The 27,795-nt window shown below is 32.7% G+C and overlaps 1 protein-coding gene across 1 annotated transcript in view; it reads left to right on the plus strand.

The window, feature by feature from the left end:
• LOC113519063 (homeotic protein proboscipedia) overlaps window positions 1-27,795 on the plus strand; it is a 68,917-nt gene that overhangs the window by 9,636 nt on the left and 31,486 nt on the right. The window contains exon 2 of the mRNA XM_052892612.1: window positions 9,084-9,717. Within this exon, the coding sequence (XP_052748572.1) occupies window positions 9,231-9,717 (487 nt within the window). The 5' untranslated portion in view covers window positions 9,084-9,230. The remainder of the gene's footprint in view (window positions 1-9,083; window positions 9,718-27,795) is intronic.

Genomic DNA, 27,795 nt, shown 5'->3' on the forward strand with positions numbered 1-27,795 from the left:
TAGTTTCCAGGGAGAACCGCAAGGAGGTCGACCTGGCTGGGTATATTGCTAGCAATGGGATTCTTAATCTCTATCACTAATAATCCCCTTCTCCCCCCCCCAGGGTCTAAGTAGGTACCTGGAAATCTTTTACGATAAGCTAACAATTATAATAAAATTCTAAAGCAATCGACTAATAGATCCAATACTACTATGTAATATTCATTCTACGTAATACCCAAAAGTAATTTTGCTAATGGCAGTGTTCCAATACTTCCAATCCATATTATAAATTTTTTACTATTTAATGACTACGAAGGCTCTTAACGTATTAAACAATTGTATTTAACACTACTTTTTCTACTAATTCTAATTTTGTAACAGTAGCGCCCTCTGGTATGCAGTGAACAAGCATTAGTACTTTTTTTGTGCAACTTAAAATAGCAAACAAGCTTATGGTTCACCTGATGGAAAGTGGTAACCATCTCCTATAAACATGAACAGTATCATGGACAACAGATTATACTGTTTCGCCCTTAATCCCCCCGTGCCATTCCTAAAGACTAAGGTGTTATTCTTCTGTACCCTGTAAATTGTATCCTTCAAATCGAAACACAGGCATGGAAACAAAAACTGCTTCACGGAATAAACACGAATGGGACAGAGGTACCCAAATAAACGAATTTTTGTACAAAGTCTCCTTCTAGTATATACTACTACTACTTACTACTACATTATCTACTTACTTATATATATGAAATCCTCTATTATCGTATTAAAAGGTTTCGAATCTCGAAACTTGTCTTGGTTTATCTAAGCCAAACATCATCCTAATCAGCCTAATGCAATTCACTGCTGGACATAAGCCTCTCTAATAACACGCTACAAAATACGAATTCAAACAAAAAATATGAGAGAGACTATATATTTAGCAGTGGACAACGTGGTACTGAAATACCGATGAGAGTGTTCGAAGAGAGGTTCCCCGTTACCATTAATCCTCCGATTATTAGTAGGTAATGGGGACTAGCCACTACGATCATTACTAGTCTTATAATCTGTCAGATCTACCTCCTTGCGGTCCCTCCTAGAAACCATCAAGTTTAGTTCCAATTTAATTGAATTTATCACGAAGACCCAACTATTCCGCCTTTTCATCTTTATCTATTATCCTTCACTGGTACCCGTCACCGTATATTCATAGCACAAGCGGGGTTACCATTCCATTATCACCTCCATTAATTTATTGAAGAAATATACCAATTACCTAATCCTTAAACTAAGATATTTTGTACTATGAGACCGATCAAGTAATCATAGATTAATCTTATAAAGTATTTTTTAATCAGATAAACTGAAAATCGAACTTCATACCTTGTTTAAATACGCCGAGCACCATACCAACAACACCGCAACTATTATAACATTACAAAAAACTCTGTACATAGGATATATACTCGTGAAAATTATTAACATCTGTTTAAGACATTTTGAAAATGAACCCTTTTTTAAAATAACATAGGTCAAAATACAACAAAAAATTTGAAGCAAATATTAGTATTAGTAAATCCTTGAGAAAAATGTTTAATTTCACTAGTAGAGCAGTCCTTAAAAAGATGCATGCAAAAATTTTTAACTTGACTTAGTATCTTAAGAGCTTGATGTATTGTATTGATAATAATATGGGAGACTTAAAATTTTTGGTTATTTTCAACTCATGTTTAATTAAAAGTAATAATAATTTGCAATATTGCCTAATCAAATTTAAATATATATATATAATTACTCCATATTATTACAAACATTCCGTACGTAATTTGGCCCTATATTAGTCGAGCTAGTATAACTAACTAAGCTATATATTTGGCACGTTAATTGTTCGTAACTAGAAACATTGTCTTTTCGTAGGCTACGCGTAAACATCGCGTGAGACTGAACTAATAACGGGCAATAACACAAATGTCGAGTTGATTCTATCTACTTGATGTTACGTATAGAGACTAGGTAGGTGTTAAACATTGGATCGTTTGATATTAAAGTTTTAACTGGTACGATTTCAACAAGTACTAGACGAGTATAATTTAAACCTAAATTATTCATAGAAAAATGCTTTTCAATCATATATAATACCTACGAGATATAATGACCAAAAATCTACCAAAATTACTTTAATACATTAAATATTTGCTTAAATTTCACACCATTTAAATAATATAATTACTGTTTTATATTATAGCGATTGAATTTCTAATAATAAATGTTTTTGATTTCTTTTCTTTCACAAAATCATAATAGTTAAGTATCTACATAAAACTGGATGATTATCAGCAATATTTCTACTTTGAGTCCCCACACAAGCCAGTATCCACAAAATATAAAAAGAATCACTTTATAAAATACTTTCTAGGCTTTATCTTTTTTTATTTCAAATTTTCACAAATCTTGATATACTTTTCTGAAGACTCGAAACCAAAAAAGTTCACCGAAATTAGACAGAAATCGCACTTGTTGCAAATCACCCATCTATGTATATAGGTGCATTATTTTATATGTGAAAAAGAGTTTTAGGTACTTTAATAATATTAAAATATTTATATGCCATGCTAGCTAGCTAGGCAACTCAGCCTAAACTGTTTATCTGACCATTCTATCTTACCAAATACGCCCTACTCAGCACAAAACAACCCAAGCATAAGTAAAATGAACATATAATAAATCCAATTTTTCCTAAAGCCGTGTACATAACATATGTATGGCTATGTAGGTACGTAGTGGGCGGCATCCGGGCGCACGCCATTCGGTTCCCAGAAGAGGAAATCGTTACGACGAGCAAATTGTGCCCTAACCACTAGTTTGAGCCTCGGTCCGCTCTTACACGCAGATGTTTTATTATTTACTGGCCAGTATATAATCTAAGTGGCCGATGAATGCAATAAATAATATGCCATTTTGTAAATTATGCGATCCAATTATAGCGTGGATGTATGGTAGCTAAATTTGGTGTCGTCTTGTTATAAATTGGGTAAACAACTATACCTCTTTTAATTCGCTACATTATGTAGTGTACAACGAAGTAACGACTTTATAATTAGATTTTACTTTTGTTAATGTAACAACTAAATGCAAATAAAAATTGAGTTAGTCAATCAAAAATGTAACTTTATTTTTTATTCTAAGTTCCACTGAAAACATTTAGAACACATATTTTTTTTATTCTTTTCCCCAATTTAGAAAACGAACTATCACTTGTTATATAATGTTTTTTCAAATTATAATTATCCAAAATAGCTACATTAAATTTCCTTATATAATAACAAATACAAAATATATAATATAAATACAAAAATGATATTTAGTAATAATAAAATTATATGGAACAAAAATATAATATAAATAAGATTTAAATATAAGAAATACGAAATACGACTTACAAAGTTCAACAATCTTTATTGCAAACTTATATTGTAGTACTATCACATATCAATAATCAGAAAAAAAAGTGCTCTTTGCATCAAGGTTATAGTTTATCTGTCTACTAAACTTCATTCTGTTCAGTACAACCATTAAACCGTTATTGAGAAACAATAATCGTAACCTTCAAAAGAGCATATTCTTTTTAAAAGGCTGGCAAAACACCATCAGGTGAGTCGAGAATGCGACTCACCTAATGTATTAAAAAAAAGAAAAAAACTTTCATATCTAACTTCCTATTACAATATTAAATATAAATGTTTATAAAGATATTAGATATTTACTTGTTTGTTATTCAATCACGAATACTCGTATACACCTAAAACATTTTCAATGACATTTGGCAGAGAAACGGAATGTTCCTGGATTGACTCATAAGATATTTTTATCCTAAAATACATGGCAAAGCCATGAAATACAACTAGTTTATAACTTTAGTAGGATGATACAATATTGTATTTTAAATGATTAAACAAAATATCATCAATACAAATAATAAAATCGTAACTGATTGCTGTCTGTACATGGAAGATATATAAGAAAAACTGTTATAGAGGGACTTTATGAACACAATAGAACACAAAACAATAACCTTTAGAATTGTTGTCTGTTTGTCTGTACGTTTAGGCACGCTAATCTCAGAAACGACTTAACCGATTTGAATGCAGTTTTCACTCATGCGTTTTGGTTTGCTTAACATTTTGTGTTTATTTCAATCGGTTCATAAATAAAAAAGTTATATCAATCTAAGGAATCACATATAAAAAGCTATAAAATAACCGAGTTCAATTGGCTGAAACTTAATGGATTCGTGAAGAGTTCCAATGAGAATTATATACGGGGACTACATAGTTAGAAGCGGGCTACGCCGCAGGAATATGCACTGCCTACATTATTGACATTTCTACAATTCATATTTTATACCTTTAATGTAATAATATCAACAGACAATATACAAGTACTAAGTGTAATTACATATTTAATTAAACAAGCTCTATGAAATTAAGATACATAAAAAATAAGTACCTACGTTTTCTTGATTATCAAATAATCACTAGTTTGTCTTTTAGTTATTTTTAGATTCGCAGATGTTTATTGTGACATTTTCCAAACCAACTTCACTGGATGTTTACCTACAGATAGATATAAAGCTGTAGCTAGCTATATAATTACTAGCTATATATCTATATTAGCTACCCAGTTGGCAGTTAATAATGTAAGAATATTTATAAAATATTTTTTTTGTGATTTTGATGTAGTTACATTTCTTTCTATTAGGTACTTTTAGTTGGTTGCTCCTTTTCTGTAAATCCATACGAACTGGTGTGAATTTTTATCCTTGACGCAAACATAGGAATGTTTGAAGTCCTTGACTATTTGTTTTATTTATAATTCTTAATTGTACCCTCACATAGACAAAATTCGATATACAAAAGATCAAATTGGTATACGATATTTTTATTTGAAAGTGATTTTAATGACAATGATTTAGCTATCTTTAGTGAACTGCCACTAACAGCCAATATCAAAAACTGCAAGAAATATGTATTTGAGTAAATGGTACGGCACCATTTCCTTAAATTCATGCTTGTTTATAAAAATATTTGATTACAAACTTGCTATTTTAGCTACAATATTTACCCAAAAGCATTTGATATTAGCTGTTGGTGGCAGTTCACCAAACATAGCTAAATCATATTCATTAAAATAACTTTCAAATAAAAAGATCGTATATCAGTTTGCTTTTTTTGTATCTATATCAAGTTTTCTCTATGCCCACGCAGATTCGTGGTACTGTTCATTTCTAATTACAACGATTACCACTTTCCGTCAAATGGGCCCTCAACTTGTGTGATATTTTATCCTAACTTTATACTCGTAAATGTAAAAATGAATTTGTTTGTTTGTTACTCTGATTTTTTTAACTAAATTTGAGCATACACACACTATTTAGGATGAAAAAGTACACAGGCTTTTTATCAATCAATAACATATACTCCGGTTGTGCGGACAAAATCGTAGATAAAGATTTGGTATTGCATAAAAAAACTCGTCTTATTAGTCGTGACTTGCCCATTGACATTGTAACTACTATAAAATCTTTATGATATCAAAGTTTGTATTAACCATATAAAAAAAACTTTAGTATCTATGTATGTGTACTTCCTGTATCAATAAAAATTTTGTACCTACCCATCTACTATTAAATTAGGAATATTGTTATTTCGTAAGCTATGAGATTTCGGAGATGTCTCCTTAAAATAGGGCCATAAACAAATTCATAAGTAGGCCCTGTTCGTTTTTATGCGTTTTTGAGGTGCTCCCCCTTGCGGGAAGTAAAGTGAAACGTGGCGTAAACTGGCACCCTGCAGGAAACCAAGGGGAAAACTAATGTTTTGTATTGACAAAATTTAAAATATCTAAGGTACAAAATGCGTTTAGAAAAAAAATAAAACAGTCTAATACAGTAAGCTATGACTTATCTTCTTATATTTTTAATAAAACAGATAAATAGTATCTATATGTGTCTATATCTACGAGTATATCAATCTATAGGTATACACGTCTTAAAATAAATTTATTTAGTTGTATAAAAAGAATGCGCTCAATAATTAACTATTATTTTTTTCTGACAATTTTATTTATATTTAAATATGAAATTAAAATATTTCCTTCATTTTTAAATTCATTGAAATTAGCTATAATTTTAATCAATACTTTTATATTAATTTGTAAACAATATAATAATAATGTTCTTAATTCAAATAAAAAACCGGTCTGATTCATTCCAATTATTAGCAATACTGAAAAAAATGGCGCATTTGGATTTAAACAAAAATGTTTAAAAATTCAGTCTGACAACGTCTATTTATGGCTCTCGACATTATGCATTTGTCTTATAGCATTTGTTTACAGTGTTGGAAGAACCAAGCAAACGGTACAATTCTTATTCGATGTAAATAAAATATGCTTTTTACATAAACTTTACTAACAAATATTATAAAGTATGTTTTAAAGAAATTGTCACGAATTGTAATACTGAGTTGTAATTCAAGATTGGCTAATAAAAAAATAAAAAATCATAATTGACCAAAACAATTGTTTGAAAATAAATAGTATTCAATGCCTACAATAATTTATTTAAGTACATAAAAGTCTAAAATATTCTAATTTTAAACGTAATTATTTACCATAATATTGTTCATAAAACACTACTAATTACTTACAGAAATAACTATGTGCGCCTGCAAATTAAAATAAAATATTTGCATGCTTTTTATTTCATATCATAAATATTATTACCATTAACCAGTACATGTCAGTAGCTAAATAAAAACAATCCTAGAGGAAATTACATTTCATTCTCCGCTCACACGCCGCGACGGGCAGCAGACGGAAAATTTTAATTCAAAACACAGAGCAACCCATACACATTAAAATAGGTTTAACCGCCAGCCGTTCCATTTTCGAAAATAAAATAAAACAAAAAGGCGCGTTCCCGCCATTTCTCTCGGGCGCGCCGCGAATTCCGGTGGAAAAAATCGTATTTGGAACGCGGTTTGAATTTTAATTGACATTCAGTCAACGCAGAAAACTGCCAGTCGCTAGTCGGTGAGATATCTCGAACATTTTCAAGTTTACATCTCGTTCGGTTGAGGGTTCGTATATTCTCTTTGGGTTCGTTTACAGATCATCCACCAGTTGCATTATAGCATCACGTCTTTCTGAGGCTCTTCTTACAAGTACGATATTCACTGTAATGAAATATTTTTATGACCCGGATATATCTGATAAGGAATCTTAATAATCTATATATACTTCTAAATCATTTCAATTTCAATAAAAACTTGATATTATTGCTGCAATATTCAAGCAGATACCTTCGACTCTGTCTGACTTTCCCCTGTTTGTTATATAGATCCCTTAGTTATCAATCTAAAAAACTTTATTAAATAATTTTAGCACAGAATCTTTACCTATAAACTAATTGCTTATAATTGTAATTTGAAGTTTTCCTTTGAAGTTTTCCTTTCTCACGAAAACCTGAAAACTTTTTGTCTAGGAAATACGTATGCCTCCCCATACCTTTTTGACTTAGGATTACGACTCCCTGGATTGCGAATCTATCTACTAAAAAAACATTATTTCCATCTTTTGTAATGTGAGATGTTGAGATAACAGTTGTTCTTTACCTCTTTACTGCTCATCTGCGCAAGCGCAGAATGAATACCTCCTAGGATTAACCAACAATCTATTGTTTATAGACAAGCAGACAAAATTAAGAGAATATGCGGTCTAACAGTGGGCAAAGTAATGTGAAATTTTTCCAACCCACACCGGTAAAATCATTAATCTAACCATTAATAAAGTTAAGATCTACAAAAATCCAACTATAAGAATTGTCTGTTAATCTCTAACTCACAATCATCGGTAGATTTGTTTTCCTGTGTACATTTTGTCATTTCAAACGCCTGTATAACAGATTATGTTAGAAGAATCAATTTCTGTGTTTAAAAGAAATTCCTTGTGTGATCATATAGGTCAATGAACGAACACGCTAAGTTTCTCACAGAGACTACAGCATGAAATTAACAAAACAGTAATTCGTTTATAAATCTAATAAAACAAAAAAAAAAAACTATGATAATCTTAATTTATTATGTATTTGATATTCTCAAAGTTCTTAGCTTTGATGACATCGAATGAGTTAATGACCATAAATGAAAATTGTTATATATCCACAATTGTTCATTTTAATTATTTTTGTACGAAGTCTATGACAATTATAATAACTTTATTATTGTTGCGCGTCACGTGCAAACACTTCATGATAAGCGCTAAATTACAATAAACAATTTGGAGCGCTCATTATTCGCGGGTTCATCACGACGTTAGGCATTCAAATATTCAACACAAAACCGCGGTAATGTCAAACGTCCGCGAGTAATTGCGAAATAACCACGAGACAACCTTCTCCCGTTACACTAAATTTGGCGCCACTCGATTTGACGCAAAATTGAAAGTGATTAGACAGGCCTTTGGTCTACACCATTGTTCTGTAATTGAGCTCAATATTTATAGTACACTTGTAGACGACAATTGACTGATACAGTATAGTCACCAGCTTTCTTTATCTCACGTTTAACCATAATAGACATAACTTTTATAATATGTAATATAGAATGTCAAGTAAGTTGATAACTCTCCTAAAGTAGTATGGCAACCATCATCTATAAACATAAATAATATTATAGTCCATAGATTTTTTTTAATGGACGATAATGGTATGGTAAGCTCGCCTGCGTTAACGGTATACGCTGGCGAGATACTAGGGTAGGATGATAGGTGACGATGAAAGCAGGTCAGTTTCCCATCGAGATTAATTCTACTAGGACTAACCACTATGGTTTCCAGGGGGAGGAGGACCTGATAGGACCGCGTGGAGGTCGATCTGATAGGGTGTATTGCTAGCAATAGGTCAGACCCCAATACTAACAATCCCTTTACCCCCAGTCCTCAGAATTACAATATGGTAACTATGAATAAATACCTATGAACCTCATATTACACCTACTCCGTGAAAAATCCCTCGTGCATTCCAAATATTTTAATAATTATATTTTCTGTTACAGATAATATGACGTCCAAATCGGCTTCCAGCAAATATCTTTATTTTCAAAACCAAGGCTCATAACAAAATGTTGACATATGCCTTCAAACGAAAAACGAATACATCCCGTGAATGATTGCAAGTATAGAGAGCGCGCACATCGGCAGCGATGCAAGAAATATGCAATACAGCTGCCCTGCCGCTCGACACTAACCCTCTAGTACGAAAAATAAAATGCGAAGAGTACCCGGCCATCAGAGGGAAACAATCCGCGAGAGTTGGCATGGGGGTGCGCGATGAGATGGAAGAGGACTTTGCCGTAAAGACGAGGAATACGCCGCCAATGGGGCCGGCACCGGGACAAGATCACCCGCGTATGGAGCATGGGGGAAACGGTTTCTGGTTAGCAGCAGTAACTGCCGCTGGAGCACCACACCCGATGCTGGAGACATGTACAGAAACTGGCTTTATAAATAGCCAACCTTCTATGGCAGAGTTCATGACTGCGCTTCCGCAGTTAGGAACGGGAGAGCTGAGCCCTCAACACACCCCTCCGGGGTATGCGCCCGACCTCCCCTCGCCTGGTGGTGGGCTAAATGTACCTGAATACCCTTGGATGAAGGAGAAAAAGACAACTAGAAAAAGCAGCCAACAAGGTGAGTAATTTACAATTTAAGACACGAACTTTGAGTTTTCGATTACAATCAAACAAACAAATTTTACCACACCAATCATACCATTGAAAATACTTATCAATCCACGCCATCGCATAGCAGTCTCCAATAAGAAAATGGCTCGTCCATCAAAAAACGACGACAAATTTCGTTTCATAAGTGCGCCTAACTGCCTCGTGAATAACTACTTCGGAATTATTATTGTGCCTTTCAACGGCAACAACAAATGGCCATTCAACCATTGTGTTCTGGTTCACGGTCCCAGAGTTTCTTTAATGAACATCAAATTACTCCAAAATATATTGAATTGTATGCCGCGACGACGTTTTGTGTCCGTAACTGTTGTTAGGTAGTTGGCCGCTATGGGAGTGGTATAGTATCACAGTAACACAAGGTACTAGCTGGTATCTGTAAGCTGCGAGGCCCCGTAGAGGTATTATTCGAGCCACCGACCCGCCTCCAACATGCCGTGTAACGGAACGGAATACTCGACATGCACTATAACCACAAATTATAAGTGAGAACATTTTAAAATATAATTTTTATATGCTGACAACACAAGTTTATTTGAATTGAAGTTATTTTCCCACCTTAGTTCCAAACTTTGACGTCAATGTAGTTGATAGTCAATGTTTTATGCATGGAAGATCGTAACTTACTTTAGCTTTGTGGATGTAGATACTTATTTATAAAGAATACTGTTGTGCATTGTCTATTATACCTCACAAAAAATATTTCGCACAATCAAACGTTATAATGGGGCTAGCTAAAATACAAGATGACCCCAAATTTGTCGGCGGGACAAAACGCTGAGTGGCGCAGAACAATGAGTGAACTGGATGATCCATCATCATCCGTCGCCCGCCTGTGGGAACGTAGCTTCACCTGGTGAACCAATATATCATGCTCTGGATGTGCCACAAATTGTAACATGATATCTCCAAAATTTGCTTATTTTAATAATAAGAAGAAGACCATTGAAATACGTTAAATATTTATTGGACCTAAAATAATATTTTTTTATTACAACAGCAACTTTAACACTATTCGAATTTGATAACTCGTGTGTTTGCTTCTTGGAATTTCTACTTGTAGATCACTTGATGGAATGGAAAATTTACAACTATTAGGAAAAATATATACTATTCCATAATTTTTTTACTGTAATCTTAGCTGACCTAGTATATCGTCTACGTTGTCTATTAAAAATATTAAAAAAGACCTTTTTTTGTAATTCACTCCTGTATTACAACGAATAAAACAAAAAAAAATATTAAAATTAAAAGATTACCGAATGGCGATTCATTTATATATACTCGTATGTCTATTAATCAATATATTAACGAATTCATTTTTTCTTCACTTGATAAAGGTCTACAAAGAGGAAGAATCTGATTAATCTTTTGTTAATATCGGCATCGTGAGCACGTTCGCATAATAGACAATATTTTCAAACTGTAACACGATTATCGCTTGTTGGCACACAGAAGCAGCCCCCTGCCGGGCGCTCCAGGGGTCACGAGAAAACGTACATAAAACAACGTGATGACACGATTTAAGTAATATTGTATGATGACCATTGACGTAACCATGCATAGGTTGACTTCTACATCTGAGGAGGTGGAGGTTGTTAGCAATTGCTTCTAGCGGTCCCATTGCTAGCAATATTCCCTGTCAAATAGCCCTCTACGCAATCCCCTCTGGAAACCATCAAAGTGAATTCATTATGATGGGCCAACTGATCGGAATTCATCCTCAACTATCACCCCTCTCTAATATATTCTGCCAGCATATATCGACGGCATAGATGCAGTTACCATACCGTTTTCATGTTATAAAAAAACGCCATGTCTAATAATTATAATATATTTAACATAATATAATATACTTAATATAATTAACATGATATACATTGTTATTTATCCACATTTTATACTTTACGACAAAAAGTATTTTTGATGTATTCATGAAAGAAACAATCAAACGTAAACATAGATATTAAACATCATTAGGTACTGCAGACGCGGCGAAAAATCTTTTGTATTCGTGTATTATAGAAACCATTCGCTCAACAGAATGCCGACATCCGCTTTTTGATTCGCGTCTCCATCCGAAACGAACTTGCGAGATGATAGTGTAGACGCAAGGGTGTCCGTGAACTGGCGCTACCGGGGTAATCCGTCACTGTCACAGATATCGAGCGATGCACGCCCGCCGCCGCCGCGCCATGCAGCTCGGATCAGGCGCGCCTCGCTGTTCTAAACTTAGATATTGGGTTTACCAAGTTTTGACTGATCCTCTTAGGTGACGGTAACGTCTATTTTGACGTTTCCTCTTTCGATACTGGAATTGTATACTTGTGTCTACCTATAAAGCGTTTCAAAACAGTAAAGTTTTTATCCGATCAGTCCTCGTAAAAGCAAAATTAATATTAATAAAAAAGATTTTTTATAACCTGAAGTAATCGTCATGTTTTGATTGTTCACTTTTTTCTCTTTTTTGATTTGTATATATATTTTTATAATTATATTACCTTCCTAAAGACACTATGTTTCCATACCAACTCACAGTCGTTTCGCACATATATTTAGGGTTCCGTATCTCCAATGGAAAAAACAGAACCCTTATAGGATCATTTCGTTGTCCGTCCGTCCGTTCGTCTGTCAAGACTCTTTTTCTTAAGAACGCGTGAAGGTATCAAGTTGAAATAAATATCATATACTCAGGTCTGCAACCTTTTAAAGTAGTAAAAAATCAAGCTTCTAAATCGACGCAATCAAAAGATATGGCCGTTTATGTTCCATTTATATCACATATTTTGACTTTCGCAAAAGAAATCAACACCTATAGGGTACTTCCCGTTGGCCTAGAATCATGAAATTTGGCAAAAATTAACGTCATATAGCACAAGTAAAAGATAAAAATCAGATACCCATAGATTTGTATTTATTTTGCAAAAAAATTATACTTGATGATTTGTACAGAACCATCGTTGCGCCAGTGCGACTCGCACTTGACCGACTTTTATTATTCAATCACGCTTAAAAGGTTGACATATACAAAACAAATATGGTACACAGATAGAGCATATCCTAAATTAAAATTAATTAATTATTCTTTTATCCTAATTCCCATAAACAAAGTTACGGGATACAAAGAATTCAATATACCTAATTCTAAGTATCCATAATTGCAAAACTTAAAATTTTTGTATGTTACAAAGAATCGTTATAAAATCATCTTTATGCTTAATATCACTAACTTAACTATGTGCATTCCAAAAACAGACTCCAAAAAGAATATAGATAGATAGATACCTATCTATCTACCAATGTGGTATTGTAGATTGGTAGATACCTATTAGGGACAAGAAACAAATTGTTCGACGACCACGCCTTCGGGCTATCTCCGGAGATCGAAATTAAAATGAACGCCCTGACACGATCGATCATTCCGATTCTTTAATACAATCTCGTATTATTTCTGCACTGTCTCAATTTGTTCACAACGACTCGCTTGACTGATGTGTGATGCAAACTTCTTTGTTGTCAATTGAAATTGCACAGATTAAAGGGACCGGTGAAATTGCTTCAATTTTAACTTCTGATAAACCGTTAATATTTTAATATACCTTTCTACTATATATTATAATATTCCTATTTATAGTATTATTTGCGACTTCAACCGCTTGACCGAGACAAAAAGTTATCGTTATGCTTCTTGAATCCATAATTAATTAAATAAAAAAATAAATGTTGTTCCATTAATGTCCATAAATAATTTTATTTTTATTTATTGATTATTACAAAATATTTTTTTTTTTTTATTTTAATAGGGTTAATAGCATCGTCAATCATATAGAATTAATTTACAACTTATCTTATACATATGGGTGTATCTTGTACAACTCGACAACGGTATATAAAATGTACTTTGTATTTTTGTTTTGTACGGATTTTACTTATATTTTTATCTTAACCCTCATAATGAAATGAAAAATGTCGGTACCAAATTTATCAAAACTCAATCATCATTTCGTTTGGCCAACATATAAACATTAAAATTGACTCTATTTTGGCACAGTCGTAGAAGGAAATGCTTTAACAGTATTAATTGGAAACTATAACTGCAATAGTTATAAAATATCTTCTCCAAGTACCTTCAAGCACTATAAATCAAGTCTAAAACAAAGCGGAATAACACAAGTATTCTGCTGAAGCAACCCCAGTGAAATCGCGTGCACAGTTTTATTCTGTAACTAAACAACTGTAACATTCAGTATAATATGAATCCATTATAAATAATGGTAATGGCATAAGAATTTTGTCATTCTGTGACTATATGTTTATATGGCTTTTTACGTCGTTTCGTAATAATATATCCTTTATCTATTTAATGAAGGTTAACTATTCGCTTGAATTGATCGATTGCATGCTATTAATAATACTAACAGCTCTAAATTGGTTATTAATACCAAATATATTCGATTTAGTATAGTGACGTTATAATATGCACGGTAATATTCGACAAATGCCTCTTAATATCCTCATTTACTTATTAAGGATTGCAGTCGTAATATACACGAGTATACCATAGGTGAAGGAAAACCGTCACCTCTCTTGTCTCTTTAGTGGAACAAATCCTAATCTTTATAAAATAAAAACTGAGAAACAATAAACTTGGTTAAGATCATGGATAGTCCCATAAATTTATAAATTCATTAGATATAGGTAATGCTACACATTTGACAGTTTAATATAGCATAAAAACGAATAATAGTCTGTCAATAAATATTTTTTTAACAAGTTGTACAATAACCAATTAACTGTTTACACTTTCAATTTCAAAAATAAGTCATAAATCATAGCAATTTAGTGCGATTTAAAAAAAATTGCAAAATGTTATGGCTCAGGTAGACCTTTGTCTATGGACACCGAAGCGACCACAGATAGCAATAAATCTTATGGCGGGCTGTCTTTGATTTATGTGAAAAATGACCGTAAATTTAAGGTTGAGGCTATATCCGAAGGGCGGTTCACTGGTCAGCGATTATATGAGGCCTCTCACCTATTATGTTCTATTTTATTCGTCTAAAAATAGATCTAAAAGAATAGCGATATATCTAGAAAATAATTAAAATTATTTACAAGCTTTTTTAATGATTTCAGTTAAAAAAAATTTAGAAGCCTAATATTCCTACTGTGAATTGTTTTTACCATTGATTTATGTTGTAAGAGGCGACTAAGGGAACTAAATGATTAAGAAATGGGCAGCAACATCCTACGTCGCGTGTTCAAAGCCTAAATGCAGTTGTAAATCCGCCTGCCAAACGTGGCAACGACTGGCAAAAAACCCCCAATAGAGGGCTTCAGTAGTTCACAGTTATTAGCTATTATGGTATATTTATTTTTACCTTGATTAATGCTAAAATCGTGCGTAATCGTACGAAAAAATTAATATACAAAATCGTTTTGTGTTTGTTACATAAGTATTTTGAAACCTTGACACTAAAGTGTTTGATTCATCTTTACATGTAAATCCCAGATTTTGTCTATTTGTGTACCAAACTTTATCAAGAGCTTAATTAATTAATCTTATTTGTAAAATTGTAAACCCAAATATCTTCATAAATATACACATTTATACTAAGTATTAATGGGATAAAGATAATAATATTATCCAGTAGTTACATGTAAAGTGTGCTATTTGAAAGTGAGTTCCAACAACCGTTTCGGTAGCAAGCACAGTAATTTCTACGGTATTCATTGGCTGTCAATACATCGGCAGTTATGATTTACGCGAGGACCCGCCACCGCCCGAGGTAACACTTTCACCGCCGTGCTCTATATCATCCTCGTATAGGGTTGCCAGCATCACATAAAAGTCGCATTTAAATAAAAATATTTACGAATATTATGTTATTTTACCCAAAACAAACAATAATTTTATTAGCAAATCGTCAAGTTTATTTTGATATCAATCAAGTAAATTAATACATAAAAAATATGAGCAATAGGTATTCGTAATAAAATATTCCCAACGATTAATAAATCATATTTATATTATTATAAATTGCTCTTTCTACAGAATACTGCGAATTTCTACATTTCTAGATATTCGCAGTATACCATTCCTATTATTATTTATTATAATACTTAACAATAAATTATGTATATATGATCTTATTTTCATAAAAATTATATGTATATATGCAATATAATTTGTTACATAAAATTTCAGTATTACGTATAGGTAGGTACTCGTATTTAAACATAGTTAAAAAATGAACATAAGTATTAAAAATAATATTCAATTATGTCAGTTAATTTTATTATTATTTTAATCGTTATTATTTGAGAAAAAAATGCACATTCATAACATCTATTTGATATGATATAATTTTATGCTGATTAAAAAATCTTCGCCATTAAGTTATAATATGTTTTATGTTTGTTAAATCATATAAATATTCAAATAAATTCATTAAAAGTTACTACTGGTCACTCTATAAAAGATATTGATGGTAAAGTACCAAAATAAAATGTAAAGACATCCCTGTAGACGAGACATAAATCAATGCGAAGCGAACGACAACTGCCCTTCTGTGGCCCTTTATCGGCGATTTCAAATAATACACCTCCCCGGCCCTGGGAAGGTTAACGTGTTAACTTTATAATGTTTTATTGTAGTTTTACATTTTAGCCGACCTAAGAACCGCACCACATTTCTAGAATTCTTAATCTCTTCAATAAGACTGTAATTTATTCAACTTGTTTATTTCTTCGAACTTTTGGAAATATTACCTAACTATGCAACAAAATTATCTTCTTATATTATTTCTTATTTTAAAATTATTTTGACATTATAATATATATTACAGTTTTATTTCTCAACAACAACAACATTACACTGTAACAACAGATCTGAGCAACAGATATTGTAACTCTGTATAGACACTAATTTCTGTTTGAATGCTAATAGCGGTTACAGACAGAAGCCGCTCACCTGCTAACATACAAACAAACAAAGCGTAATCCGCCGCCTAAGCTGACGCAAGAAACCAATCAATAAATCACTTTCACTAAGGGTAGCCGCGCGCTGGGCGCCGCCGGCTTTTGTCCATTCTATTGTAGACGCCGATTTTTACAGCAATTAGAGACACTTACCTGCCACGGTGTCGTAATCCTATTAGGAGTGTGAAAGAGACGAGTGTATCGGCGTGGGCGGTCATGAGACAAGGAGCATTGTTGCTCGGGGTATTCGCGTAATACCTTCCTTTGAATGGACGTTAGACACATGGTGAATCAGCATGTTTTGGAACGTGTTTCTAGATTAATGTTGGTACTGATAATTAATAGATAATCTTAAAGTTCATGTATTTCTTTTAACTCGTGATAAATGCAATATAAAATTTATTATTTAAGGTTATTATTTCTATTATTTTTAATATTAGAAAACCTGTAAAATTGAATCGATATCATAATATGCATCCATTTATCACCTACGGTTACCAGTCAACGAAAGCAAACATAAACAATTTGCTCATTTAACGGTAGATTGTTTGCATTTGCACCCCTCCACAACTCTCAAGTGAGATGTTTGGCGGCTGTAAACTGATTTATCATATCAGAGAGTTTGCCAAACAAGCATCATCTTACACGCATAAACCCCATATCGCGGTCACAAGTATCCCCAGCCCTAACAAAACATTCTCAACAATATGCACTAAAACTTGGAGTACATATTTGGTTAACGTAGTTAGATCATATTTTTGGTACACCCAAATGCACAACGCCCTATCTACTAACGTCTCCATGTAACGATTTTATACCTAGTCTGGAGGCAAATAGAAGCAGTTTTCAAATGCAGAACAATACAGTTATGGCTTGGGAACAAATGTCGTGATGGTCGACACATAGAAGCTTGTCTGAGACGAGGGTGGAACCCGATGTATCGTGTTGTCCGGTTTCCGGACACGAGTTCGCCAGCTCTCCGGTAATTAACTAACTTTCAGCATTATTTGGGATACGTAACGGTTATTAATATTACAGTTAGGTAGTATACAGTTCGCTTTAACGTTTCTTACATTCACTTTTGAATCATCAGTTGTCGAAATCTAAAATATAATAAATAACATGTTGCGATATGAAATATTTACGTCATATATCCACAAGCCTCACACCGCATGTTAAAAGCGAACGTATAAATCAAAAGCGAGCATCTTAAAGCTAAGCCGCGAAATCCGTTTAATCATCTCGCATGTTATTAATAACTGCTTTGAAATTAAACAATAAATTTAGTGGGGCTAATCGCGCGTCGCGGCCGCAAGCCAACGCTTGCTGAGTCAACATTTATAGAGACAAATTGTTGCACCACTAACACGGCCTCTACGATGTATTAATCTTGAGGCGACCGTAGCTCTACGCCCGTAGCGACTGGGGGTGTCGGTGCACGTTCATTATACGACGACTCTAGCTCAGTGATAATAAATTATATTTCTTTTTTCTGATGTCTTTTCTCTAATACCTAACTGTTATATCACAAGTTTATAGACTAATGGTTACCATTTAAATTAATTTGATGGTCCAATTTTCTATACATACTAAGAGAAACGCATATTCCAACTAAAGAGTTTTAAATAGCACTATGTATTGTTGAAAACTAAAATAAATGTTTTTAATTATTTTAATTAAAAAACAAATGTACTACTCGTTTCTTATATCCTAAAAGAAAACAATCTTTTCCTGTTACGAAATGATACAAAACTGCACGCACATCAAACAGCTTTATTTATGCTAATGCTAATGTAAGCGCTGACTTGCCCAGACACGAATCTCATTTATATGATGCGTGTCGTTATTTTAATGTGGTTCGTGTTTAAATTCTTTATTCTATCAATTTTGTTTGACAACAGTGGGTGCAAATTAACGTCATATGTAATAGACGCTAAAGCCTATTGTTTTAAATACTATAGTATTATCACGTAATTTTTTGATAAATATTCTTTGCGTTATACATACATGCCATATTATAGTGACAATTACTCTCAGTCATCGATCTTTATCTATTTGTTGCTATAGTTATATTTAATGAAAACGTTTTAATACTGAAATTAATTATTTATATCTTTACATTAAATACTTCTAAAACACGTAATAATAGGTAAATTAAAATATAGTTTGTTAGAGGTACTTAAATACACCCTATTATGGATAAGCTAACTGAATTTTTATACAGGTAATGTCTGTACATTACCTATAAGGTACGGTAATACGTATTAATTTGAACCCGAAAATAAATTGAAGCGAGGGCGATCCCAAGTTTCTGGAATTCAAAATATAGTCAGATCCAAAAAAAGTTCAAGTGCTCAAACAATACAACAAAAAACAGAACGTTTTAACGACAATATAAGAAGAAGAACGTGATAAGAGAAAGAAAAAAAAAATCCTAAAATAGCACGTTTATGATCATCGTCATCATATCAGCTATTAACTGTCCACTGTTGAACATAGGCCTCCCTCATGAGGGAGGTTTTAGCAATTATTTATGTTATATACATATTTAAAAGTGTAAAGTACTAACTAAAGTGTTTGTTATAATATTTTCTTTTACGATTTTTTACTCTAGCACTAGTCAATTGGTCCCTTCACCTCTTACTTCGTACTTGGAAGGAATAGAATTGAGCATAGTACGTATTTATTATCCATGAAAACACCAAAGAAATATGTACTTATCAAAATAAAATAATATTGGATAACTGGATATGACGAAGTAATATGTCTTAAGATATTGGCCAGCAGTTCAGACAAACGATTGTTGACCTTATCACGTCCGAGAATGATAGGAGCGTTTTCTCTCCATTACCCTCGCATGATATATTGTGTGGAACGGTGGCGTGGCGAGTGCGACACAACTATTAGTGCATCCGTCATTAGTCACCGTCAGCGCAACGTTTAGCCACGCGGGGCCCGCTCCTGCATAAACAACTACATCGTCCCGGAGGGCTCTTGTGCTGTCTCGCATACATCTATCAAAGAGTCGGTATTGTTCATGTTTCTCAGTTTCATATTGAACTGTCATATTGTTAAAATCACTGGTTATACAAAATTTTCCAATGTACTTCATCATTATCTTCTTTTCAAAATATTGATTAATTTGTAATGTATTAAGTATATCAAAAAAATTAAAAACAAGTAAGTATGTATAATATTTATTGAATAATCTTTTATAAGATCATTATTAATAAATACAAATGAAAGAAGAATTCTAACAAAAGTAAGGAAATATTTATTAGTTCCACATGATCATTAACAATAGCAATAATGTGACACGCTGTCCGCAGTAAGTGGGTACGGCGGCCGCGAGGCTCAGGGGTTCGGTCTCGTCACGAGGGCGTTAATTTGCTAAGACCCCAACGTGCTAATGAAAGCTGCGACTTACCGCTGACGTCTCGCCGATCCCCGTACCGATAAACGCTCGCAAGGATCTTACAGGAAATTGACGCCCAAATCGCGATTATTTCGCGAACTAACGATGACATCGCGGCAAATAACTGACCCATAAAAAACTGTTTAATTAAACACGCATGCCATTCAAATATAACGGCTCTCGCCCCCGGCTCGTAATATCGAGAGTGGGCGATCGATTGGCGCGAGGGAATCACTCCGCCTTGGAACTAATTTGATTTTAGCATATTAAGGGGGGTGTAACATCTAGATATAAGGAGCGCGTCTTGCCACCCCGCGCGCCGCAGTAGGTAATAACGCAAATGATGTAAGGTGTGCCCTTAATATCCATCACACGCGTCCCCGTATTTGCTTATCTATGGGAACACGGAAGTGTAAAAATCGTCAGGAAAAAAGCTACAGGGGTTTCAAATGTTATTTTAGAAATACAAAACACTTAAGTTTATTAGTTTTAGGAGTAGTTGGCAAGACAGAAAACCTATATCTTTTGCCCTACCTACACCATATCTACCTTTAAGACACATTTTCTTCTACTAAGATCAAAATTTTTAGGTTACCATTACTCTTATACCACAAAATGTTTGTGTACGTAAAAGGTAGAAACAAATAAACATGAAAATTATTTAAATTGGTTTGAATTATCTTTAAGATATGTTGTTTTCTGGATGAGTATATTAATAAATTGAAGATACATAATAATCACATAATGTTTATATACCTATACATCTAACACAGAATACATTCCACGAAGCGTATCGGAAAATTTTATCTGATCCAGTTACGCAACAAAAGCCGCTATTACCCGGTGCCAACAAACTCATTTAACTTTACGAATCTCCCCGCTCAAAAATTCCTCTTTAAATATTAGCCCGATTCGATTTTATTGTCTTCGTTGTCCTCTTTTTACGATACATTTATTTATCTTTGGATTATAGTAGGTCGTTATCGGCATCGAGTTGCAAGCTTGTAGCACAATGGTTGGGAAGAAAGGTGGGCAAGTCACAATCAGTGTAGGAAGCGCGGTACGGAAATAAATGTAGGCTCCAAGCCGGAGTCCGGGGCGCGGGGGGTAGATAAGTGAGCGCGTGCAAATACCGTCCTCACTCGACGAGCTCTCAATCGGATGCTGGGCTACATAAATAAGACTGGATGCCCTCGCTTATCTCGAAAGGTTTGTCGCCTCACTTTCTTACTTTTGTAGTAGCTAACCTGTGAATTGCTTTACGGTGAGGTGCCCGATATCAAGTGATAGTATCCCTATAGGGTTTTGTACTATTGGACACTATATTTTTTTATTTTAAACACTTGTCTTTATCAAATATAATCAAAGAAATCAAGGAAAAATTACTTGCAGATATGTAAACCTAATTTTAAAAATATTTTAATAATAATTGTTATAATAATAATAATAGGTCTTTTATTTTCAAGTATATACCTATAGTTTACAGTCATTGTGATGATAATTTAATTATAATACGAGTAGATATATTCAAGTAGATAAACGTATAGTTCTTTTTAATAATTTTTTAGACATATTAACGCAATATATTAATAATAAAAAGATACTCGTTTATACCAATCTTAACTAATGAAACAAAGAAAAAATCAGTAACGATGATATAATAGAATAAACTACTACTACTGCATAAGCACAAAAACCAATTTCTACGAACACTCAAAAAAAAATTTTAAAAGAAAATATATAATAAATGTACTCAATCCATTGACATTACTTGAATAGAATTTATTTAATTAGAAATTATTTGCATAATTTGATAATTAGACGACAAATTTCTTGTTAATATTTTTCTATTTATTTACTTCCAATAGGTTTAGTGTATTTTACTTTTTAAATGTCACATGATTTATATCTACCATATCTACATAGGTAAGTTGTTTAAGCAATTCATCTAAAACGTGGTTTTCTCCAGTGGGTTGTTTATTGAACCGCGAAGCATTTGTAATCGTTTAATACCCTCAATTCTTTATCAGCCCGGTGGGGGAATATCTCTGTATTTGCTCGGATTCACCCCCGACCACTGCTCGCTCTAATGTATATAACTTGACGAAAGCTATCTGATTATCTTCATTTATTATTTATTATTACACTTACTTGCATTTTAAATAATATTTTACGACATCATAAATTTTATTATACTTTCAAACAATAATGAATACTCCCAACAGTTTTCATTGATATTTATTGCTCCGAGAAAGTGAAATGAAATGAAAACGATACAAACTAAGGCAGACTCAATAATGACGTCATTTGCTTATCAGCTGACCATTACTGAAAATCGAAAGCTACATTAGGTACGCACAGTCCGAAACCATTCCCGACTGTACCCAAAGCCAATAAAACGTTATCGAGTCCTCGCCATTGAGAACTGGCATCGATTGCAATATATACTTTAAAAAGGAGACATAAATTCTTTCCATTTACAAAAATAAAAACATTCAAGCTCTTATCGTATTCGATTTTTAAATAACGGTGCGCCATTGGTAGCTAAGTTGAGGACAAGGTTTTTGTCCCCGGTCCCCCTTTTTTCCAGGGGAGGAATTTCTTTTCGGCAATTTAGAGGCGAACAGATAATAAAAGGGCTCTAACTGCTTCAATCGCACCCTAATGAAAAGTTTAAAACTCTTCATTTCTGTATCAATAACTTATCTATTTCTCCAAAATATAATTAAACATATCTATATATTATTTATTTTCACTTTCATCTTATATGTGATAAAAATAAATAACAATAAACTCAATAAATTACTTCATTCAGTCATTCATTCATGTATTTTTAAGTATTTACTTTATTAAATTTTTTGTATATACAAGTAAAATTGTCAATAAACAGTAATTATATTAGTTATATATCTACTAATAAAATTAACATTTAACTAAATTAAATAAATGTTATAGGAACATAATATTTTTAATTTCCTGCTTTTCATTTATCTGGAAAAATATTACCATTTACTATACAATTTTATTCTTACTATTATTAAACTAGACTATAGTCCAGTCTTTGTTGCATTTTGTTCATCATACCTACATACAATATTTATATTATATAATTTAGTCATGTCCGCGATGATCTAAGTCAGTCTGACTTGACCTTATCAACACTGGATCAACACCTTAAACTTTATGCATCAAAATATCAAACTCTGTTGACAATTCAAAACAAAAGTGACAGCGATAAATTCACCATTTGTCACATTAGATTTGGATATATGTTCGGCGAACTATGAACAAGCCAGACTTAGAGATCATATATTCCTTAATCATAAATTCATAAATATATTATAATATTACTCATTTCTTTTTATTCTAATAGATTCATCTCGGAAATTTAATTTTAAATAATTAATTTGAGTACTGTATTTAAAGATATATATACCTATTGCCAATTAGTATCGATCATACATTCATATCATATCAATCATTAACTGACCACTACTGAACGTAAGTCAATCATACATTTTCAACTAGGCTCATGAGATGATCTTAATTGGCTAGCACTTGACCCGTTTCTAGTGCAGCGGGAACAAATCGAAAATCAATATAGCAACGACCTCCGCTCTCAACACTCAACTCCCGCGCCATACTGTTTCTCTGATTTTAGTAGTGTCGGTCTCACTTTTTTGAATTACGTATATCGTTTTAATACTAAAAAAAATCAATTTTGATATGTCTATTTATGGTGAATGTCACTCGAAATGCTCACATTTTGATAAAGATATTCTACTTTCACGTCAAAGAAACTTATCTTACCGTACAATTTGATTAGATTTGATAATAATATTAACATTAACGAAAAGTTAATCCTAAATTTAAATCGATACAGAAAGCCCTCGCAAGATTCAGATTCTCGACCAAAATTCTAAAACCCACTATAATTGTATTTTTAAGTTTTATTCTATTATGATCCCGGTGTTCTAGCACTTGACCCATTTCTGGTGCACCGAGAACAAATCGAAAATCAATATGGCAACGACCTCTCACCCTCAAGCCCAAAGCATCCAACTCCCGCGCTACTCTATGCACTTTTCCACTTTATTTAAATATTTGGAATATCCTAACATTGAATATGTTTATATTTATTTATTATATTTATCTAAGTAAAAAATTATTAAATTATAAATAACACATATATATTTACAGACAGAAAGCGTAACTGAACAATGAGTATTTTATAATTTAGCATAGTTACCGATTTCAATGTCCATCTATCTTCACGTCCCATAATAGTACGGGTAGGTAGGGTAAAGAGAAGAGCCAAGTGCCAAAGATACGTCCATGGTTCGGTCTCATTTCATAACTCGTTTCATACATGCGCCCTAATTTTAAAATACATCCTGAAATTTATCTGTATGAATCTTAATGAGTATAATAAAATACTTTTTATACCCGGAGATTATTCAAAATTATAAAGTTCACACATATGATAGCTATGCTAGCTAGCTAATCAATTCATCTTGAATACAAAAACAAATAATCCGTATTCAATATCGAAACAAAAAAAGAATAACAATACTTACTTATACCGGTTTGTACAAAAAAATCTAGTGCGATACCTAGTAATTTCTTACAATGACTTGTTGGTTTTTAAGACACAGTAGCATTGTAAATCCGTATAAACAAAAATTAAATGCTGTTTATTGAAAGGCGCATCACTTGAGAACTACTGAACCGATTTGATTTTTTTATGATCGAAATAATAGGTACAATTAACATGTTTAGGTAATGAAAAATATAATAATAAAAAAAAATCAAGTCAGTCGGGTCAACGAGCATAAAATATAAATTTTGTCTCCAAACTTGGCCAAATACCTATGTAGGTTTATGTGACGCTTATATTTCGCTAATTTTTCGGTGTATACGAATATAATGCAAAGCGCTACACCATACACCTAACTAAATAAAACAAAATATTAAAATAAATAAACTAAAGTTTTTCTTTTTTTTTTACAATATTAAATATTTAAACGATCAAATTGATGTTTGTTTGTAAGTTCATTAACTTATCAAGAATACAAAGGTTGTCAATAAATTTATTTATTTTATTTATGATAAATGTATTGACCGTCCACCACATAGTAATCGATTCAAAGGGTGGAGCTAATTTTTGACGCTAGAAAGCATCTTCTAAACCAATTAGTATTAATTTCCAAAAGTGGCTATTAAAATATAAAAAGTTAAAATATAAAAACGTATCTATTAACGGAAATAGGGTAGATCTCCATATGAACAAAGTCGACAGGTTTTTTTAAAGTGCAGCTATTACAGCTCAAGGACATCTAAAGGATATTCATATTATATGTGCTTAACAAAATGTTCTTAATTTACCATTTATTTTCCATGGAGTCCTATTATACATATGCTTAAAACATAGTATTGCAAATTAATTTATCGGTCAAATCTATACGTAGTGTAGTAAATACTTCTCCAATTTTTGCAAATATTCATAACGGTTGTCTTTATATTCTTTATAAAATTTTACAAAAAACACTATTTAGAGCTCCTACAAATTTTCTATACTAGCTTTTATTTGCGACTAATGATTTTGGTAGTAAAAAAACCAACAAAATAGATAGTGTCTAAATTCCGTATCAAATTATACACCAAAATTAAAGTTAGATCTTCAAAAACTCAACAGTATAATAGTTTTTGCGTGATGCCAGGACAAACATACATACAAAAAGGCAGAATGTGGATTTAAAAGCATAAAAAAACGATTTTTTTTTCTGTAGTAGCCCTATATCTGTCAATTGTCAATGTCAATCACTGTCACCTCACTTCACTTTCTTCTTCACGTTTAAATGGCATCTTCCTTGATTACTTGACACAGACTGACTATCACATTTATAATAATAGAAGAAAACACAAATTGCATACAAAACTAGGTAGCTACAGGTATTTTTTATCCATGTAGTAGCTTATTATGTAGTTACATATATGCTTATTCTACGTGTATAATTTTGATCAATACCTCGTATAATTTCGTCAGCTGAAGGTACAGTTTTTTCGTTCGTCGACGGTTATTCCCCCCGGCCACGTGGTGGTCACTAATTGCTCAGCTGGAACGCCACTATATACATTATTACGTTGTGAGTTTTCCACTTCAAATAAAAATGCACTCAGTATTCTATGGCATCTATATACATCTGTAATCATAAGGGAAGAATTGTAAAGCAAAAATGTAATAATATAGAGATAAGCAGCAAAATCGCGTACAAGTTTTTTTTTATAAAATAACATTTCTTTATTTGTTGCCTCATTTAAACGTACAGTAAAGTTTTATCTATCCGAAGAATTAACATCCAAGTATTTTTTATTAATCTGATTGCATGAAATGTTACACAAAAAATAACTAACATAGGTGGAACGTTCAGAAAATACACCTCCTAAGGAATTCGAAAAGAATGTTTTCGCTTCAAGTTTGTTTAAAAGTCTATTTCTAATATGTATTTGTCTGGTTTATGATATACGTATTACACTGATTTGATATGTAAATACTTTCATGAGAGTATGTAGGTATTAATTTTCCGTCAATCAAGATAAAATTGTTGATCAAGCTAATCAAGATCAACACAATTTTATACATAAATATTAAGTTAATAGTATGTTTACAACGTATAAAAAGTTATTCTTAGACATTCGTAACATTCCATCAGGCATGAGAAAATTAACGCGCACCCCGCCATATTGAGATTGTTTAAACTTTGGAATTATGTACAAGCAACCACGCCACATGTCCTTCGCCGGCGCCCGGGGACTCCTCGCATTCGAATTCCTGTATGGAGTAGAAATACGGCTTTATAGGAGTAAAATCATACTTTCTCCATGAGGCGCGCGGGGTTCGCGGTACTAATGACCGCGCGGGGAGAGGGCGCTACCTACCTATAACTACACATGCCACCACGACAACCACACTTTATATTGCGTTTAGCAGGCTGCCTACCCACACTCCAGCAACACACACAGCCACTCTGAGGTTTGTGTTTTTTTAGTTATTACTCCGACGTGCACTATTTTCTTTTGACAGACAGAGTTACAGAACTGCGGTTGCTTTGCTTATATTGGGTTACGTGTTACAATGTAAACGCACTGCAAAATTGTAGGAGGGGAGAATGGTCATTTACAAATTGTGCAAATTACGAAATCGTTTTCTTGATTCGGTTCATACCGACCTACTTGTATACAAAACAAAGCTAATTTTGTTTTTAAAGAAGACGTTTTTAGTAGGGAGACATTTTAAACATGAGCGTTATTATTAATGTATGCCTCGTAAATGTTTTTCAAGGAATATTTATAGTATACTTGGTAATTATTACCAACTGTTATTATCCCACAGCTAAAACAAGGGCCTCTTCATATTATAATAGTCATTATTTCCTAGCCTAGTCAGTATTATAATAAAGATGATTGCTTACAATACAGGTTTAATGACCTGATAGCGATAACTACTTGGATTTCTTATTATTATAATAACAAATATAAATAGATACATATTCTTTAAATCATTAATACTTTATAATTTTTTACAATGAAAGTGGCAAAGAAGCATACAGCCCGCCTGATAGTAAACGATTA

Source organism: Galleria mellonella, unplaced genomic scaffold (assembly GCF_026898425.1).
Source record: "Galleria mellonella isolate WM207_F2 unplaced genomic scaffold, CSIRO_AGI_GalMel_v1 utg159, whole genome shotgun sequence".
NCBI classification, from domain to species: Eukaryota; Metazoa; Arthropoda; class Insecta; order Lepidoptera; family Pyralidae; genus Galleria; species Galleria mellonella.